This window comes from Leopardus geoffroyi, chromosome D1 (genome assembly GCF_018350155.1).
Source record: "Leopardus geoffroyi isolate Oge1 chromosome D1, O.geoffroyi_Oge1_pat1.0, whole genome shotgun sequence".
Classification (NCBI taxonomy): Eukaryota; Metazoa; Chordata; class Mammalia; order Carnivora; family Felidae; genus Leopardus; species Leopardus geoffroyi.
The window spans coordinates 113,265,320-113,284,788 of record NC_059329.1 but is presented as its reverse complement, the minus strand read 5'-3'; the positions used below and the strand labels follow the sequence as shown (position 1 = coordinate 113,284,788).

At 64.6% G+C, this 19,469-nt stretch overlaps 1 protein-coding gene across 6 annotated transcripts in view; it reads right to left on the bottom strand.

Moving 5' to 3' along the window:
- The window catches only part of OSBPL5 (oxysterol binding protein like 5), a 79,706-nt gene that overhangs the window by 19,426 nt on the left and 40,811 nt on the right, over window positions 1-19,469 (bottom strand). For 2 of the 6 annotated variants that reach the window (XM_045486284.1, XM_045486286.1), the window contains exons 2-3: window positions 4,936-5,092; window positions 2,901-2,983 (exon numbers count right to left, since the gene is read on the bottom strand). In XM_045486284.1, the coding sequence (XP_045342240.1) occupies window positions 2,901-2,983; window positions 4,936-5,092 (240 nt within the window). Of the gene's footprint in view, window positions 1-2,900; window positions 2,984-4,935; window positions 5,093-5,862; window positions 6,128-8,898; window positions 9,099-14,789; window positions 15,020-15,445; window positions 15,599-19,469 lie in introns of those variants that run through there. The other 4 variants (XM_045486283.1, XM_045486287.1, XM_045486285.1 and 1 more) reach the window with 4 other exon arrangements.

Sequence of the window (19,469 nt, the reverse complement as noted above, 5' to 3'; positions counted from 1 at the left end):
CTGTGGCACAGAGAGGCTCCGAGCCTGCCCAGGGTCACACAGCTCGTGAGGGCCGAGCTGGGGCTGAGTCACCGGAAGGACGGGGTGCCTGCGGCCTCTGCTCTAGAGCCGGTCTCGGAGCTGAAGCTCGGGTGACGGTGTGCATGCCAGACTTTGCGGATGACAAGCCTCTGGGGGCCGGGACTGAGCTACAGAGACGCTCCTGGTTGTCCTCCTGGGGAGCCAGGCCTCTCACGCACCGTGCCCCAGCTTCCTTAGCACATGCTGTTCCCCCAGCCCGGAATGCTGTTCCCTGTCGCTGGGTCCTCAGGCCCCACTGAGCCACTCCCGAGAAGGAAGACAGCTCTGACTGCCCTGCTGCCTTCAGACCCTGACATACCTGCCCCTGGCCGGCCCCACACCTTTTACAATTACCGCCACGCAGGCAGTCCTGTCTGTTGTCTAGAACTCCTGCCACGGAAGTTCCATCCCAGCACACGCCCCGCCCCGGCAGCTGGGGGTTTGGTGAGCATCCTGGATGAATGAATGAATGAGTGAATGAATGAACGATCCTGCCACCCAGCTCTCCTCCAGATGTGACTCAAAGGAGTGGGGTTTGCTTTAAGCAACAGAGGAAGAGACACAGGCTCTGGGGCCTGGGGACCGGGGGAGGGGTGGGGGGGGTGCGGGGGGGGGTGGGCCGGATGGAGCAGAACAGAAGTACTTGCAGTCACGTATCTGATCAGAGTCTGAGGTCTGGCATATATAAAGAGCGCTTACAACCCAACAACAAAGACAACACAACTCGAAGGCGGGCAGAGAACCCGAACAGACATTTCTCCAAGGAGACATCCGGTCGGTCAAGAAGCCCCGGACGGATCATCAGTCATCAGCAACACGCAAGTCAGAGCCGCCGGGAGCACCACACAACGATGGAGGAGAACCCGGAAAGTACAAACGTGCTGAGAACGCGAGCAAGGGGAGCCCTCCCTCGTCGCTGGTGGGGTCGTGAAACGGTGCAGGGGCTGTGGAAACCAGTTTGGCATTCCCCGAAGAGCTGAACACAGAATGCTTTAGAATGCCCCATGACCCCAGAACGACCATCTGGCCCAGCAACAGAACAGGTAAGGCTCTGAAGGGTTTCCGTCTGGGGGGACGGAGAGGATTCGGAACGACCCAGCACCGAGCACCCACTAAACGCCACTGAGCTGTGCACCCAACACAGTGGGCTTGGGGATGTTTGACTTGGCCCCACGAGGAAGATGACGAGATCTGTATTAGCTCGTATCTTTTCCCAAGCTGCGTCCTCACAGCAGCCCCAGGTTGCCCTACGGCATCTGGGGTCCCCCCGCCAGGGGCCGACACGTTACGGGTGGCCTTGTCTCGTCTGGCGCCGTCCGCCCCCCCGCCAGGTCGGACGCACCAGGAGAGCAGGACGTCGTTCTCTCCGTGAGCCCGACGCAGCACCCCAGCAGCGCGTGCCCCTCAGGAGACGCTCAGACACGGTTACGGAACGGACCGGATCTGAAATGTGAACCGAGTCAAGGGTTGCTGCCAGTGCCTGTGTTTTATTGGCTCGTAGAAAGACACAGCTGTGTTTCCAGTGTTGTTAGGCCATAAACTTGTGTCTTGAGAAAATCAATAGCCCAAGTGGTCCGCCCCTGCCAGGGAACAGCATTGAGCCTTAAAAAGGAAGGGCGGTCTGACACCTGCTACAGCGTGGATGGACCTCGGGGACGTGATGCTGATTGAAACAGGCCGGTCACAGAAGGTCAGATCCTGCGGGATTTCACTCGTACGGGGACCTCACAGACTCACATTCATAAAGACAGAAAGCAGACAGTGGGCGTCGGGGCTGGGGGAGGGGGTGGGGGGGGTAGGGTTTTAATGGGACGGAGTTTCGTTTCGGAAGACGGAAAGTTCCGGTCGCGGACGGGGGACGGCGGCACAACAGAGTTGAACGTGCTTAATGCCACCCGGAGCTGCGTGCTTAGAAACGGGTAGGGCGGTAAATCTGGGTTATGCGTGTTATACTGTAATTAAAAATGAAAAAATTAAATTAAATACAAATAAGTAAGCAAATAACTACGCTCTGCCTCCTCCTCCCCAGCTGGCGGCCCTGGGGGCCAGGGAAGGGACATGCGGTCTCCAGCAGGTGGGGGGCACCCACCAAAGGTTTGGTCTCTTCTTCGCCCGAGGCAGACACAGGGACAGACCACGAGAACCACAGCAAGCCCTCCTTTGCTGGATGAGGCCACGAGGCCCCAGGGGAGCAAGGCAGTCACTCGAGATCACACGGGGTCGCAGGTGGTCGGGCAGGGGGCCAACCGCCTGTCTGTCTGCACTGCTCCCCAGCCCCATGGCAAGAAGCCAGAGCCACCAACCCCCGTCAACGTCTGGGGACCCTGGCCTGAGACCCTCTGGGGGACAGAAGGGTACGCCTAACACCCTCCACGCACTGCCCGGGCCTCGGCGCCCGCCCTGGACCAGAGGTTCTGCCTGGAAGGGCACAGCCATGCCTGGGCCAGGAGAGGCTGGCCTGGGAGGCCCGCGGGGCATGTGGGCGCGTGAGCTTCCAGAACTCGCCCTGCGGAGGGTGTACCTGGTGGAGGGAGCACCGAGGCAAAGGCAGAGGGAGGGGAGGGGAGGCGGTTTGCCTACAACAGAAAGACTCCGCGGGCTCCTCTTAGAAATTTCCTGTCCCCGAATGCCACCGAGCAGCCCAAGCCTTGGTCCGGCCCCGGGCCTCCCCGGCCCGTGTTTGGCCACAAAGGCGGCTTCGATGACACAGCCCACGGCGCTGTGACTCCACCCCAGCCTTCCTTCCCAGACGTGCAGGCCGGGGTTCGGAGCCGCTCCTCCGGGCCCGCGTGGGCTGGGGACGGCGGGCTGTCCCCTTCCTCCCACGGCCAGGCTCTTACCGGTGGCCCCTTGGTGGCAGAGCCCGGGGTCGGGGGCCCTTCGTCCCTCGGCAGCGGCTGGCCATTGGGCTCCAAGTCCTTCCCTGCAAGAGAGCAGCTGGAGTGAGGACCTGGGCACAGGGAGGAGCCCGGGCACCCTGGGCGCAGAACGTCCTTCGAGGACCGTAAGGCCAGGCCCCCACTTTCAGGGGAGGAACGCGGTGCCCAGGTTTGGAGGCCCATGGTGGGCTCAGGGCGCCTGGACCACGCCTGGCCTGCCCCCTCTCCCTAACCTTCTGGGAGCTGGACTCTGGGAGGGAGGTGGCCGGGCACTGTCCCTGCACCCCGACCTGGCGGGTGCCCGTTTTCCCGTCCAGCTTGGTTGAGGGCGAGGGCGAGAAAGGGGAGGCGTCCGGATTCAGTCCCGGGGAAACAGCCGCCCTTGCCTAGCTCCTTCTGTCCTGAACGGGGCTTCCGAGGCTGTGGTTTATGGGCAGGAGGAAGAGGGGCTGGTCTCGGGAGGCCCGCCGGCCACGTGCCCCGGCTCACAGCCGGGTCCCTGTGCTGAGGAGCAGAGGTGGTAACCGCTGGGGGAGAACCATCTCGGTGGGGCGGGGACACAGGTGTCCCCAGACCCGGCCCTGGCAGGGGCTCCACAGACCCACCTCCCAGAGCCCTCGGGGGGCCGGGGGGCCGGGGAACGAGAGCCGTGCCCTGCAGAAGAGCCAGTATGGCCACCTGGGGAGATGATTCTGTCCTGGGGGGCCCGGCTTCACCTAGGGCAGCAAAGGCCCTAGGACAGCGGCCACTCGAGGTGCCCTGGCCTTCCCACCCCAGCAAGGATGCTGCCTCGCTGCCTCTGCCTCTGCCTCTGCAAAGCCTCTGCGCCCTGACCCGAGGCCCGGGCTGGGCTGTGAGCACGGGGCTTTCCCCACCTCCAAGGTGCCCTCTCCTCCAGGCCCCCTCGATTCAAGGGCTGTCCTGGGGGGCTCCCCCGGCCTCTGTCGCCTCCCAGTGTGGGTGACGCCTGCTGGGGGATCCTCCTAGCTCAAGGGAGCTCCTCTTGGAACTGGCTCCTCTCCTCCGTCCACACCCACCTCCTCACCCCTGCCCCCAGGACCTGCCCTCCCCTCCTGAGAAAAGGTCTTCACCTGCCGGGTCTCGCGCTGCATGGGGCGGCCACTCTGGGGACCAAAGACCTCTGAGACCGGCCACCAACTGGGATGTGTCCTTCCCACCCCCTCCATCCCCCACTCCCGAGAGGGCATGGCAGCAGAGAACAGATGTCAGCTTTATTTCCCTAGGTGTCCTGTGCCCTGGCCCGTGTGACCTGACATGGCATGTTCCTATCTGCTCGTGAGACTGGGTGGGATGTCCCCAGAAGCCCCTCATGTCCTGACAGCCTACTGGCCTGAGGCTCTCCCGGTGGCAGGTGGGGGCAGGACGGACACTGCGGCCGGGAACAGCTGGGGCGTCCCTCTCCTCCCTCCTGAAGCTGGCAGCGGCCGAGGGGCGGGCAGGCCGAGGAGGCGACGTCTCCCAAGACGGGGAGGGAGGCAGGCCCTCTGGGGCAGCAGTCACAGACACGCAGACGGCGCTCAGCTTGGGCTCTGCTGGGCGGGCCCGGGAGGAACGAGGAGCTGGGGTGGCGGGGACCTGGGGCCGGGCAAGCACCAGCAGGTACGGGTGACTCTGTCCCCTGCGTGCTCAGTGCTTCACCCACCGGCGGCCTGAGGGCACCCAGTCTGGACTGTTCCCTCCCAGAGCCCAGGACTCCTTTGTAACTGGGAGCTCACATCCCCATTTCACAGAGGAGGAAACTGAGGCCCAGAGAGGCCCTGAGGCTGGCCCAGGGTCACCCAGCCAGAACTGGGGCTGGGGTTCAGGGGGCCTGTCTCAGGAGGGCAGGTTTGGGGCCGCCACACCACACGGCCTCTCCACGGACGAGCTGCCCCATAACGCTGGCGAGGGAGCCCCCTGCTGACCTCCCATGACCCCACGGTGGATGGGGCTTAATCGCCCTCGCTGCCGCGGGGGTAGAGCCGGGGGCACTGACCTGGGCCGAGGGGGTAGAGCTCATTCTCTCCACTGAAGACCAGATTCCGGGTGAGCTTCCGGGGGTCGGTTTTCTGGGGGGTGGAGGAAGGTGGACACAGAGAGAAACGGCGCCTGAGGAAGGCCTCCTCCTTCATGGCCTGGGCGCTGGGAGGCTTCTGGAAGGAAGGACGGGAGAGAGGCGGTCACACCTCACGCTGAGACCGGGGAGCCCAGGGGCCGGCGGGCATCCTCCCACCTGCCCCGTCTTAGGGGCACGGAGACACTTCCGGAGTCGGGAGTGGCGGGCGTCACCCGGTCTTATACTCAGGCCCTCACTTGGGGCGTCTCAGGAGTGGACGAGGAGGGCCTGGCGGGGGCGGGGAGGGGGGGGCGGGACCCACCGGCAGGCAGGGGGTGGTCGCCCGGGGAAGACCACGCCCCCGTGGGAAAGACCACGCCTCTGCGGGAAGCCCCGCCCACCCAGACGAGCCCCACACCTTGCTCTGGGGACACCGCACCCCCAGGCCAGCACTCCCTTGGCTCTGCAGGACCCTGGCTGCAGCCAAGTGGACCTGAGATGTGCCATGGACCCAGGCCAGGCCACCAGACCTGCCCTCCCTGGTGACGGAGCCATTTGAGGGGAGATGGCCGCTGACGCACCCAGGGGAGGCGGCCGAGAGAGAAGGGCTGTGCGGTCCACAACCCAGAGCGCCGGGGGCAGCTGGCCCCGCCTGCACATCCTGCCTCCTGCACCCCCTGCCCCTGGCTCTCCTCCCTCTGCCTCGGCTCCTCCTGGGGGTCTCTGTTGCGGGCGCCCCAACAACATCACACCGAGAGAGAACGCAGGTGTGTGCTGAGAGCCAGATGCACCCCAGTTCACACCCTGCCCTGGCTCTCCCGAATGAGCTTCCTCCCTGCCCCAGGCACAGCCCAGCCCATCACTCACGAGCAGGCCTGGGCCTCCTCCCAGATCCTCCTGCCCTGGGCAGGCCTGGGGCAAGCGGTCGACTTAAGTCCCCTACGTCGGCCCATTTTATAGATGAGGAAATCAAGGCTCCGAGAGCTGGAGGCCTTGCCCTGTGGTCATGGCCCGGTGGGTGGTGGCACAGCAGGGACCCTGACTCCTAATCCCGTGCTCCGTCCGCTCCCTGAGGACGTGCTCCGTGAAGGCCCACTGACCCATCTCTCCTCCAGGTCTGGGGCTGCAGCCACCTCCCTGGGTGGGCCCGTGGCTTCCCGCCAAACCCAAGACAAAGGCCCCATTTCCTCCCAAGGCCCTGGGCCTTTGGGGGGGGGGGGGGCTCAGACACAGAGCCTTTCCTGCTATGACTGGGCGGGGCTCTGGAGTGGGCGGGGCCCAGGGCATCTGGTGGTGGCCCCGGACCTCCTCCCATGGCAGCCCCAGAGCCTTCTCTGTGCCCCCCCGCCCCCCGAGGGTCAGAGTGAGGGGCTCCCAGCCCTTCCCTTCCTAACCACTATCTTGTCACCTGGCTAAGCTGGTTACCTTTGCTGTTTGGGATTTGGGCCCAAGGTCACACAGCTAGTAACTGGCGAGGCCTGTGTTTGAGCCAATTGGGACCGATTCAGAACCCAGCTCCTGGCCGACGCTCCCACTACCTCAGCTGGGCTTCTAGCAAACCCGCTGCTGGGCCAGAAGGACGGGCATCTGGGGGGCCCAGCCCTGCCGATCAGTGTCAGTGGACACTTCTAGCCTGCCAGGAAGCCAGCACCAGAGACGAGGCCCAGCTGACTGACTGACTCATCCGGCTGAGATTTTCCAAGCACCCAGGTTAGTGGCCAAGACGAGTCAGACATGAACTTGACCTGCAGGGGCCCCCAGGGAGGATGATGAGGGGTGATGGCCCAGGTAGGCCTCCCTCACTTGGGGTCTCACCTGTCTTAGTGGTTAAGTCTTACAGACTTGGTGCGGGTGGAGGGACTCTTGCCCACACTGCCTGAGCCTGGCTTACAGCTCAGTCCCAGCTCCCAGCTGGCCCATCTGCCCTGGCTCCACCCAAAGCAGAGTAGAGACGGCGTGAGGATCCTGGCTGCCTTCTCAGACCCTATAGGTGCCTTCCCCCAGCACTGCTAATGGCCAGTGGGACTCTAGTCTGTGAGCTGCACCATCCACCCATGTACACCATCCTCCTTCCCTCCCCCTTCCATCCATCCACCTGTCCATCCACCCGTCCATCCATCTATCCCTCCAATCATTTATCCATCCATCCATCCATCCATCCCCCCACCCATCCACCCATCCATCTATCCATCCATCCGTCCATCCATCCATCCATCCATCCCCCCACCCATCCACCCACCCATCCATCCATCCATCCATCCATCCATCCATCCATCCCTCCAATCATTTATCCATCCATCCATCCATCTATCCATCCCCCACCCATCCGTCCATCCATCCATCCATCCCCCACCCATCCGTCCATCCATCCATCCATCCATCCATCCCCCCACCCATCCACCCATCCATCCACCCACCCATCCATCCATCCACCCATCCACCCACCTGTCCATCCGTCCATCCATCCATCCAACCACCCATCTGTCCATCCACCCACCCATCCATCCATCCCTCCAATCATTTATCCATCCATCCATCCATCCATCCATCCATCCACCCACCCACCCATTCATCCATCCAATCATTTATCCACCCACTCACCCATCCATCCATCCATCCATCCATCCACCCACCCACCCACTTGTCCATCCGTCCATCCTTCCATCCACCCACCTACCCATTCATCCATCCAATCATTTAACCACCCACCCACCCATCCATCCATCCACCTACCCACCCACCTGTCTATCCGTCCATCCATCCACCCACCCATCTGTCTATCCACCCACCCATCCATCCATCCCTCCAATCATTTTTTCTTTTCTTTTCTTTTTTTATTTTTTTAATGTTTTATTCATTTTTGAGACAGAGAGAGACAGAGCATGAAGGGGGGAGGGGCAGAGAGAGAGGGAGACACAGAATTGGAAGCAGGCTCCAGGCTCTGAGCCATCAGCCCAGAGCCCGACGCGGGGCTCGAACTCACGGACCGCGAGATCGTGACCTGAGCCGAAGTCGGCCGCCCAACCGACTGAGCCACCCAGGCGCCCCTCCGATCATTTATCCATCCATCCATCCATCTACACGTCCGTCTGTCTATCCACCCATCCACCCACTCACCTACCCATCCGTCCATCCATCCATCCATCCATCCATCCATCCATCCATCCAATCATGTCTCCAGCCAGCCAGCCAGCTGCCCATTTGCCTATCTATCCATCTATCCACCCAACCTCTCATCGCTCCCGCCCTCCCTCCTCCATGGATCTTTCCAGCCAGTCAGCTGAGTAGTCCTCCTTTTCTCCCCACTTCCTTCCTATTGGCCCAACACATCAGAGGTGACCTTCAAACAACTGAACTGCTCTATGGACACCCTCCAATCCGAATGCAATGCAGGTGTGCACCAGTGAATGTCTCCTCTGTGTCCTGACACCCCAGAAGAGTGCTGGGGCCCCTACAAGCCGCCTCTGACCTGCCCAGAGGGGGAGGGGTCTCTGAATTCGTACCTCCCTTGGTCGTCCCACCCTTGGTTGCTGTTGACTCTGGGCGCTTGATCTCTGCTGTGGGCAAGGCAGGGGTGAGGCGTTGGGGAGGGGGTGCTGTTGCGTCCACTGCAAAAGTTAATCCGGGTCACATCTCCCCAGTGGCTCCCGGCCCAGAGAACACAGGCCAGCCTCAGTCCCCTGGCCCCCGTCTTCCAGCCCCTCCACAGCCCCACCCTTCCTCCCACTCACTCTCCCAGCCACACGGGCCCCTTTCTGTCCCTGGAGAATGCAGAGCCCGTTCCCCGAGGGCCTCTGCTCTGGACCGTCCCCCCTGGAATGCCGTCGCCCACACCCCCGCCTGGCGGGGTCCTTCCCACACTAAGCTGCAACGTCGCCTTCCAGAGGGCCGGCCCCCTCGCACCTCACACAGCAAATTCTCCACATAGCGCTCCGAGCTCCAGAGCCTTCTCCCTGGGGTTCCTTTCTTCTCCACTAGCTTTCTTTTCCCACGGGACACAGGTCCTAGGAGAGGAGTGGTGTCTGTCCGTCCTGTTCACTGTCTATCCAGTGCATGCCAGGAGCAGGGACTCGCGGCCTGCCCCAGAGGCCCCTGGGGTGAATGAAGGCGGCGCGGCCAACGTCCCTGGGCCTCGTTCCTCCTTCTCTGCAGGGCAGGGCAGGGTCCTCAGAGAGGTGGCCAGGGTGGGTTTGGGGCAGATCTCCATTGTGGCCCTGGAGAGGGTCCTGTCCCCACCTGCCCGCCATGCCAGGGGTGGCGTGAGCACCAGAGGACCGCGGCCCCGCCCTCCGGGTGCCGGCAGGGGCGGCGGAGGGGGTGGGTCTGGCACAGGGAGGCCTCCTGAGGATGAAACGGAAGTCTTGCAGGCCCTGGGAGTGCAGCCGCCATGAAGCCCGGGGGAGGGAGGGGGTGCTGAGGAACGGGGGACGTGACGACAGAACCCCCCTCCCCCCAGCTGAGCCAGCCCCAGCCTGGGGCCACACTCACGGTGGGCAGCCGTCCCCTCTGTCCCTCACTGCCTGCCTGGTTGCTCCCCAGGCCCGGGGTCCAGCTGCTCAAGGGCGCAGGGGCACTCCCTCTGGTCTCCCATCTGGGGCCTGAGAGCCCCCCAACATCAGTGGGCGACGGGTCCCACGCGGGGCTGGCCCTGAGCACACAGGTACAGGTCAGGCTGTGCCCCTGGCTGGGCCAGCCCGGCGCCCCTGAGTTGACATCCTCGTTTGGGCACCTGCCAGGTGACATGCTCTCTGATGCTGGGCCAAGGCCAACGGCAAGGCCTGGGGAGTGGGCACGGAGCCCACCCCCGCCCCCACCCCGGCACACTCCCAGCCCCCACTGGAACCTGCCTTCTGGGCAGTTTCCTGCCCCCAAAGCACTGTCCCCTCCACCAGCACCCAGACGCCCACCTTCGAGCCAGAACAATGGGATCCTCATAAAGAAAGGTCACTGGTGCCTTATCAGGGCTCCGCAGGCGGGACGCACAGCCCGGTTATCTGGGCCAAAACCCGCCAAGCCTAGGCTCTCCGTGGGAAGGCCTGAGACAGAGAAGGAATCCAGCAGGATCCAGCAGAATGGACGCACCTCCCACTCCACCCGCAGGCGCACAAGTGGGGGTACGATTCTGACCACATTCCCCCGGTCCCCCCACAGATGCCTGGGGACCACACACAGAGCTGGGGACTGCTGACGGCTGTGTGCCCCGGCTCGCCACGTTTCTCTCCAAGTCCCTATTTGTAAATGGAGGGTTCTTCTGAGCAGGGGGGGCAAAGCCCCAGACCCGCGGGGGCCCAGGGAGGGGCCCACAGGGGCCTGGTGAGCTCTCAGACCAGGGGCCAGAGTGAAGGGTCCGGCCCAGCCGTGCTGGGGGCAAGAGCAGAGGCTCCCAGGCAGGGGGGACAGGGCTCAGGTCACCAGCGGCTCTTTGTCACCGATGGGAGCAGAGAAGCAGGGCCTCGTGGCCTGGCTCCCACCACCACCGCCGCCAACGTGGCTGGGCTCATACCTTTGCCTGAATGCAGGGGACCGTAAAAGGCTGCGGGGAAAACGCTCCAAAGTCACAGACAGGCTCAGGGATGAAGCGACATAAGCCCCCCCCCCCCCCCCATTTGGCTCTCCGACCTCACAGCCAATGGACAGGGAAGGACAGCAGCCATCAGTTAGAAGACAGCAGCCATCAGTTGGAAGACAGCAGCCACTCTGTCAACAACACCCCCTTACGTTCCAGAAACCTGCTAAGGTCCCAAGGCTAGTGGCCGTGAGGACCCTGCTGAGGGGAAAAACCACCCAGGTCTCCAGAGCCACGCCAGGGAGGCCACCCTACGCTCCAGCCCAGCAGCTGCTCTGGTCCCTCCTGAGGGCAGACACCAGCACGAGTTTCCAGAAGCGTGCCGGGCTGCCGTCCCCTGGCTGGACCGACCACTTGGCTCAACCTGGGCAGGGTGAGAAGGCCCCAGGGGAGTGGCAGCCTCTTCAGGACATCCCGGCATGCACTTTGGTGTGCGGGGGCTGGTCCTTCAAGGTCTCCCGGTGCCCACCTGGACTGGTGTTCGGGCCCCAAGGGGTTTTGGGACTGGGGTGTTTCCAGTCTACCTGCTGTCTGGTGACCCTCAAGGCGCCCCTGGGCCCTTTCATACGTGGTACCCCATCAGATGCCATGCAATGGCACCCAAGAGGCAGGGAGAGAAGATCTCGATGTCCTGTTGGAAAGATGCAGAAACCAAGGTCCCCAGAGGGAAAATGACCAGCGTAAGGCCCCGTGGCATAAGCCAGGCCCTCTCTGGTGGCACAGCTTCAAGCCCCGAGTCCCTTCTGTGCTTTGGAGGGCTGAAGCCAGGGCCAGAAAGGAGGGGAGGGGGCCAGGCTCCGGTGGGGGGCTGGTCAGCAGAAGCGGGGCCTCCCCCAGAGAGACATTTCCCAACCGTGGCTGTGGAGGGTGGAGGAACGCGGGGCGGGGGCAGGAAGTGGCCTGCCAGCCTGGGCGTTTCTCAGGCTGACTCAGCTGGGTCATGTGGCTGTGGGTTAGGGCCGGGTTCTGGCATCCGCCCACCTGGCCTCCTGACCGACACCGGGCCAACTGCAAGCTGAGTGCCGGGGTCAGCTGGCCTGGGCACCGCCCACACGCACTGCCCGGTGCACACCATTCCCACCCGGTTCTGGGAGCCCCAGTCCCCGGGCTGGGCTCCCTGTGGTGCCCTGAAGGCCTGACCCCACCAAGTCCCCCCCAGATCCTGCGGCTGTCCCGACTGAAGGGGGCTGATTTTCAGAGGCAGACTGTAACCCCCTCTGGGGCGGGGGTGCAGTGGGGAGGGCCGCCGCAAGAGGGGGCATCAGGAGCCCAGCTAGGAGACCTGGGCCCGCGGCGGTCAGGGACCCCGCCCCACCCTCCCACACCTGGAGCAGGGAGGTGGGTTGGAGCCCCGGAGGGACCTCACGCCCCCTTCTGGAAGAGGAAGCCCATGTGGGGGCCTGGCCTCCGCCTACAAGTCCTGGACGTACCTGGGCGGGGGGTGGGGGGGACCTGCCCCGGGTGCTGAAGCCCCCTCTCTGGGCGCCCCCACCGCCCGCTCCCCCCCCGGGGAGGAGGCCCCACGGGCCGCTGTCTGCCCTGGTAGGGGGACTGACGGCCCCGCAGTTAGGTGGCCGCCGCAGCGGGGGGCACACGGCCAAAGCTGGGGCGCGTCTGCCTGGAGCCGGCTGCTCGTCTTCCCTTATTATGGGGCTGGAGCCTCGCGTGTGGGCAGACAACTCCCGCAAGAAAGCTGGAGAAAGTGGGTCACGGGCTGCAGTGAGCCACAGCTCACGTGTGCCTCACTCCCCCCGAGGCTGGGGCCCCAGGGGCTGCAGCAGGCTGGGGCGGGGGTACAGTGCGGACCCCAGGGGCTCGGGCCAGCCTCCCCTCTCCTCCAGACCCCTCCAGCCTCAGTGTCCCCCACTGCCCGCCCCCACATCCCCCCATGGGACCCTCTGCAGCTACTCCCGCTCAGGAGACTCTGGGGTCGACAGGTGTCGGCCCTTCCAGAGGGGAAGGGGGACCCTGCGGAGGGGGGAAGCCGAGGGCTGGGGCCGCACCCTCCTGGGGACCCTGGGAGGGGGAGAGTGTGCAGGAAGGGATGCCCCCAGGTGGATCCCCCTCTGCGGAGGGGAACCGGGGGTCCCTCAACAGCGGCCACCACCTTGGACTCCACCGGCAGGCTGAGCCCTCAGGAGGGAGGAGGGTGGTTCCGGGGCCCCCTCCCGGGTCGGGCCGCCCGGTTCGCTGGGCGTCTCAGGAAGGGGAGGCCCACAAGGAGGCCCAGCTAGCTCTGCACCCCGGACGGACCGTTCCCCTCTCCAAAGAAGGGTGTTCTCACACACGCGGCCCCTTCACCGGTTCTGTCGTGGGTCATCTTAGACGCCAGCCTGCCTGGCCCCAGGCTGCTCGGCGCTGGGTGGGAGGCGTCCTGGCATGCTCAGGGGACACGCGTCCCGGATCTCGAAGGACCCCCTGTGCCCAGCCCCTGGTCCTGTGCTCCTGGGCATGTGGGGTCTGTGCGAACGTCACGTCCAGTTTTCACACAACGTAAATCCCACCTGGGCAGTGCCCGAGGCTGTTCTGGGGCATGACCGGAGCATCATGACTGCACCACGTCCACCAGCCCAGCTGGCCTTGGGGCCCCCCCCACCCGCCATCAGAAAGGGGGGCGGCCTGGACCCCTGGGGATGGGCAGCATCCTACACACACCTGCTGCACGGAGTCAAGTCAGCGACAGCAGGGGGGGCGCTGCTGGGGCTCCTGGCTCCCCGTCCTCTGGCCTTGCACACCAGCCTGCACACACACACACACACACACACACACACACACACACGAGAACCCTAACCCATACACTCGGACATGGTGCTGTTCTCACTTCCTGCCACAGTCGTCGACGGGAGCCCACAAAGAGAACATGAGTGGAACAGGGCAGAAGGCAGCCCCCGTCGGGGCCCACGGGCCACTCCACTGCTCTGTGCCGTGGTTTCCCGGTCTGTGACAGGCCGATGATGGTACGGACGTGGAGGGCTGCTGTGCAGGCTAACAGACGAAGCTCAGGAAAGGTTTAGAAGGGCTGCGTGTGCCGTTTGCCAGGAAACGCGAACTACCACTGTTTGTGACGCTAAGCCCTAAAGAAAGAAGCCTGGTGGCTCAGGAGCGCGGGGACGCCACGGGGACGCCACGGGGACGCCACAGGTACCGAGACGGCGAGCGCCAGGGCGAGCAGAAACCAGCACAGTCTCCCTCCCCAGGTGGAATGAGGCTGGGGAAGGGGGGGGGCTCCGGAAGGCGCAGGAGAGACCGCAAACAGCGCCCACGAAACCCAAAGGTGGGACGTGCACGCAGGGACCCTCGGCGGGTTCGCACGGCAGCCCGGGGGGATCGGGCTGCTGGACGCCACGCAGTAATTACGCTCCATCCTGTCCCAGAACCAGCCTCGGCCACGGTCCAGGCGGAATCTACCTTGAACAACGCGGGATTCCCACAGGCCCCTTCCCCCCTCCCCACTCTCCGGCTGCGGGCATCTCCTTCCCACGTGCACCATTCATTTAGTGCCCGTGGTCCGGCCACACGAGGGCTGAGATGACGGCATGAGCGGAAGTCGGGGGCAAAACGATCGAGCCTCTGCCACAACTGACCGTCTCAAATAGGTAACACGGAAGACACGTGTCCGACGGCCGCCTATTTGGTGGCCAATTCCATTGCCCCCTCCTTCATGCCCCACCGGACCCGGACTCCACAAAACCACTCCCAGGCCACGCGGGTCCCGGGTCAGGGTGAAGCTTCCTTCCTAACGGACCCCTCCAGACTCTCCCCTGCAGGGGACAAGGCTCCAGATCTGGGCGGGAGCACCTCCCTGCCCCGGACGGCAGCGGAACCCCGGGCCCGCGCGGTCCCCTCTGCCCCTCCGTGCACGCGGGGTCAACGGAGCCACCTGGGAGCGTGCTCAGGGATCTGAGCCATGCCCGGCTGCAGCTCCCCCACTTGCAGGAGCCGCCAAGGACCCGAGACAGGTGGGACCACCACCCAGAGTCGCGGCTGCTCCTGCCAAAGGCCAAACGTGTCTCCCGGCCCGAGTGCAGGGGTGCAGAAACCCCCTGGCTCCCTCCCGCCCACCTGGAAATGGGCGGTAGCCGGCTTCCTCCAGGAGAACCTGCCCTGGGACGGGACACGCACCCCCACACTCCCCCCTCCCCATCCTACACGGGCTCAGCACCCCCCCCCCCCGCCGGCTCCCGGGTCCCCCGCAGACTGGAGCTTCCAGAAGGGCTCAAGCTCATGCCTGCAGAGCACTGAGGTGGGAGCAGGTTTCACCGGGTTTTGCGGCGTGGAGGGGCCCAAGGGAGGCCTGGCTTCCCCGACGTGGACGGTGAATCCTTGTATAAACTGGAAACTCCCTGCTCAGCGGCGGGTGCCGGTTCTCACACAGCAGAAGCTCCACCAACGTGCGCACGCCACCCCTGCGCTCTGTCCTCACTGGCACCGGATGCTGAATGAGTCAGCAGGTGGGCGGCAGGCACGATCCCCCCCACGTCTGCCTCCCACTCTGTCCAGGGGCCGGGAGGATCCAAGTCTGGAAAGCAAAGCAAAAAAAAGCAAAAAAAAAAACCAAACCCCAAGCATTCAAACGCTCCCTTCGCATGCCTTCTCTCCATTTCACAGATGCAGTAACTGAGGCCCGAGAACCAGCTGACTCGGCCAGGGCCACGCGGCCAGTTCGTGGAGGGCCTCCCCGCTCCCAGCTCGCCCAGAGCAGGTGGTGCTGGGCCCCCCACATCGCCCACTTCTGCTGGGACTGTTCCGGGAGCCGGGACCGGAACTCCAGAGAGGGAACGTTTGCCGGGCTGCGTCTTTGCGATATCCCCAGGCTTCCCGGCCCTGGGTGAGAGCCCAGGACCCCGCTGGGTGGACAGGCCGTCCTCCTCCCAGCGGGCCCACCTCTGCCGACCCCCACTGTGCCATCCTACCCCTTGCGCAGCCTGGCCCTGCAGGTGTTCATCCATCAGGTGAGCAGCCGACGGGGTCTCCCAGGGGTCCGGGCCCCCCCTCCCTTCAGCCTCCAGCGTGAAGCCTCATTCCCCCGCGGACCGGCGGGGCAGGCCGCCGCTGGGGTACGAGCCGCAGCCCTGCCGTCTGGGCCGCTCTGCTAACCAACCGTGGCGAGCTCCTGGTGACCCCGAGCCAGGCACCCCCGGTCCCGGCCTCCACCAGCCCCGCCCTGCTGGCTTACGGGGAAACTGGTTCTGGCAGAAGTCACGTGTCTGGAGGAGAAAGTGGCCCTGCCAGTCAGGTGGGACCACGGTGGCACAGAGCCAAGCACCCTCTGCCCGTCCCACCACGGTGGGGACGGTACAGGAAGGTGACGTGACGGCTCGAGGATGCGGTGCCCAAAAGGCCCCCAGGACCTGCCACCAGTCCGGAGCCAACCCCAGGTGGGGGGACCCAGCCTCCTGGGGAGAAAGCGTCAGGAGACACTGGCCTGACCCGTGAAACACGGGGGGCCATGCCTCGAGTCCCCGAAGAGGCCAAAAGGGAAACGAAGACGTATTCCACACAGCGACGTGGGCACCCACGTTCACGACGGCCCGGGCACCTGCCGGCGGGTGGACGGGTGAGCCTCGGCCCATCCACGCCAGGGAATGTTCTCCACCCGCGAAAGGAGTAAAGTATTGTAACCCCGTCCACAGGCCCTGGAGGGCTGTGTCAGGAACTCCGGCAGAGGCACTTGTGTGGGGTGGGGCACGGTTTCTGTTTTAAAAAGTTGAATTTCCACTGGGGGGTGTGGGTGGCTCCGTCGGTGGAGCGTCCGACTTCACTCAGGTCATGATCTCACGGTCTGTGAGTTCGAGCCCCGCGTCGGGCTCTCTGCTGACAGCTCAGAGCCTGGAGCCTGCTTCGGATTCTGTGTCTCCCTCTCTCTCTGCCCCTCCCCTGCTCATGCTCTGTCTCTCTCTCTCAAAAATAAACAAACATTAAAAAGTTGAATTTTCACAACTTATCACATCTCCACTGACCATCGTCCCCACCTGATTCTGGCAAACCCCAAGGTGCGTGGCGCTGACCCATGACCCTGACCCTCTCTCTAGCAGCCTTGTTGGCACGCCTGAGCCATTTTACAGACACTGAAGCAGTGGCCATCCAGCCCCGAGTCCTGCCACCTGTGAGCCATCCAGTGGAGTCGCTGAGACATGGAGAAGGGACCCCTGATGACCCAGGTCGCCGAGCGTGGGTCCCCCAGAGCTATCAGGACTGAGAAACTGCCGTGGGGGAGATGAGAAGGCTTATTCCCAATGTCCCGAGACCTACATTTGGGTCTATTCCCGACACACGGGTCACACTGTAAGATGACAGGTCCCGAGACATGAAGCGCTAAGCAGGTGCCTCGTGAGCAGCCGGGGACAGCTAAAAACGATACGGAGAGTGACAAAGAGCTGGTCCTGGGTCATGACATGTCCTTCTGGGTCAGGATGGACACCCGTCCTGCCACGTCAGGTCCTGACGGCCCGCTGTCCCTTCCTCGGCGCCCGCCTCCCGGGACGCCCCAGGGAACCCAGCCTGCCGGTTGGGGCCCCGCCCCGGGCACCTGCATTGGCACACGAAAGCCTCAGCTCTGTGTCGGGGACAGCCTGTCCCGGCCCCCGGGAGGTGGTGCTCGGGGGAGTTTCCCAGTGGCTCCCCAGCCCACGTGGGGTCAGACGCCCCAGTCACGTCCTGAGACCACAGGGCCACCCCCTCCAGGCTCTCTGACCGGGGCGGGTGATGGGAAGAAGCATCCGTCCAGCCTCTGCAGTCACATGGCCCTCCCCTGTGTGTCTGTCTTAATATCCCTTTCCTTTCTCTTAAAGGTCACTGGATCTAGGGTCCACCGGGCAACCCAGGACGATCTCATACCAAGACCCTCCACCTGTAAATCCTTAATTCCAAGCAAGGTCATGTGCAAGCAAGGTCACATTCACGGACTCGGGGGCTAGGACTAGGACAGATCTTTTGGGGGGGGGGGTCATCATTCAACATTCAACTCACTGCAGGGTTTGAAGGTCACCCAGCCCAACGGAGACCTCCGGGATGGCGTGTGGGGGGCTCGCCATGACATACCCAGCGTGGGCAGGTACGCGGTGCCCCCCTTGGCTTGCGGGGACCCACCTGGCCCTCATCTGCTCTGCATCCACCTGTTCAGGCCCCTCCTGCTCAGCCGGGTTAGGCCCAGGACCTGCGGGTTCCTCCCACTGCCCCGAGGACCCTCAGCCCAGCCACTTCTTGACCAACCTCCTCAGGGCCCCATGCGCTGGATGACGCCTCAGACCCGCCCGCCCCGTCCCTCTGCCTCGAGCCCGGGCAAGCCCTGGAAGGCATTGGCTATTTTGCCCCGCTGGCCTGTTCCCGCACCAGGTCGCCAAAGCCAGGGAGCTGCACGCATCCGTGCCTTTGGCCGTGCACCTGTGTCTGGTCCTTGCTGCCCACACCTCCCTGCGCAGCCCCCCCCGCCCCCGCACCCAGCTCGCCATCACCCCCACTGAAACTTCTAGAGAGCCAGCAGTGCTCCCCTGTGTGCTGAGCTGGCCATGGAGGACCCGATCTGACTCCCGCCCGGGACCTGCTCGGGACCCCAAGGCTGGGAACGACCGTCGGGGCCCATGCATCCCTGGGGCCGGCCAGGAAGAGGCGTCTGCACTTGGCAGCTCCTGGAGGAGGGATCACAGCCGCCAGCGCTTAGACCTGAACCACCAAGAGCCACCTGCTGCAACGTGCACATCTCAGCACCCAGAACAGGAAGTGTAGGGACGGCAGGGGGCCCGGGACCTTCTGGAACGGGTGCTCGTCCATCACACACCTTAATTTTGTCCCTGGAGGAAGCCACCCACGGCACTCCCGGAGGATGCAAGCGGGCTGAGAGCCGTCCAGTTAGGAAACGCGCTCTGAACACACACACGGGGTGCAGCTGCACCTGCAAACGGGGGGCTCGGGGAGCCCGCCCACCGCCCCACCTGGGCCACACCAGGAGCCCAGAGAGCTGTCACTTCTCTCTGGACAGCCGCCTGGAGCTCGTGGGGGAGGGGAGGGGAGCCGGTTCGCTCGCCGTGGGAGGGTGGAAAGGGGGTCTCGTGAGCGGATTCCCCTAAGGACCCGGGGGGCCGGTTGTAGAAAATGCTAGGAGAGATTCCAGCCAGAGAGGAGGCTGGGAGGGCCCCACGGGCACGGATGCTGGACCCTGGGGACAGGGCACCTGGGGAGGCCCCCCTAGGTTTCCGTTGCACTTTTGGTGCGACGTCTTCAGCAGAATCACTAAGCTGCCGCAAGCAGGCTGCATGCCCAGGGCGCCCAGGACGGGCAGGGATGGGGGAGGAGGAGGGACGAGCCTGGGGGCACCTGCAGGGCTTGGGAAAGCGCTGAGTCTCCACAGCCTGTTCCAGAACAGCGCCTGGCACAGAGGCACACAGACCGCGCGAGACGATCAGGCGGCGTCGAGCCCCCATCGCCGAGGTGGGGGGAGCGGCACCCCTCTTTACGCGTGTGCCCCTCGCTCTCCTTCCCGTCACGCACAGCGTGGAGGGGCTGGGGGTTGAGACGTGGTTCAGCCGAGGACAGAAGGGTCTGGCACCGCAGCTGCCCTCGTACCCCGTCGTCCCCAGCGATAAACACACAGATAGCGCCTCCTCGGAGTGGGGACGGTGCGCGTGGCCCGGGCGCGTCTGGGCCCCGGCAAGGCTCCCGGGGATCTGACCACTCGCTCTACCCCGGGGCTTCAGTTCTCCCCACGGCAAATCCAGGCACATGAAAGACCCGCGATCCCAGGGGAGGGGGCCGGGGCACGACAACACCACAACACGAGCGACCAGCTGCACGCCTCGCCCAGTCCCAAGGGCACTAGGGGCGGGTGTCGTCCTGGCCGCTGAGCCTGGGGCACTCCGCTGGGGGGCTGCGGCTGGGGCTGGGCGGGGGTCCTGAGGGCCCAGCTGAGCCT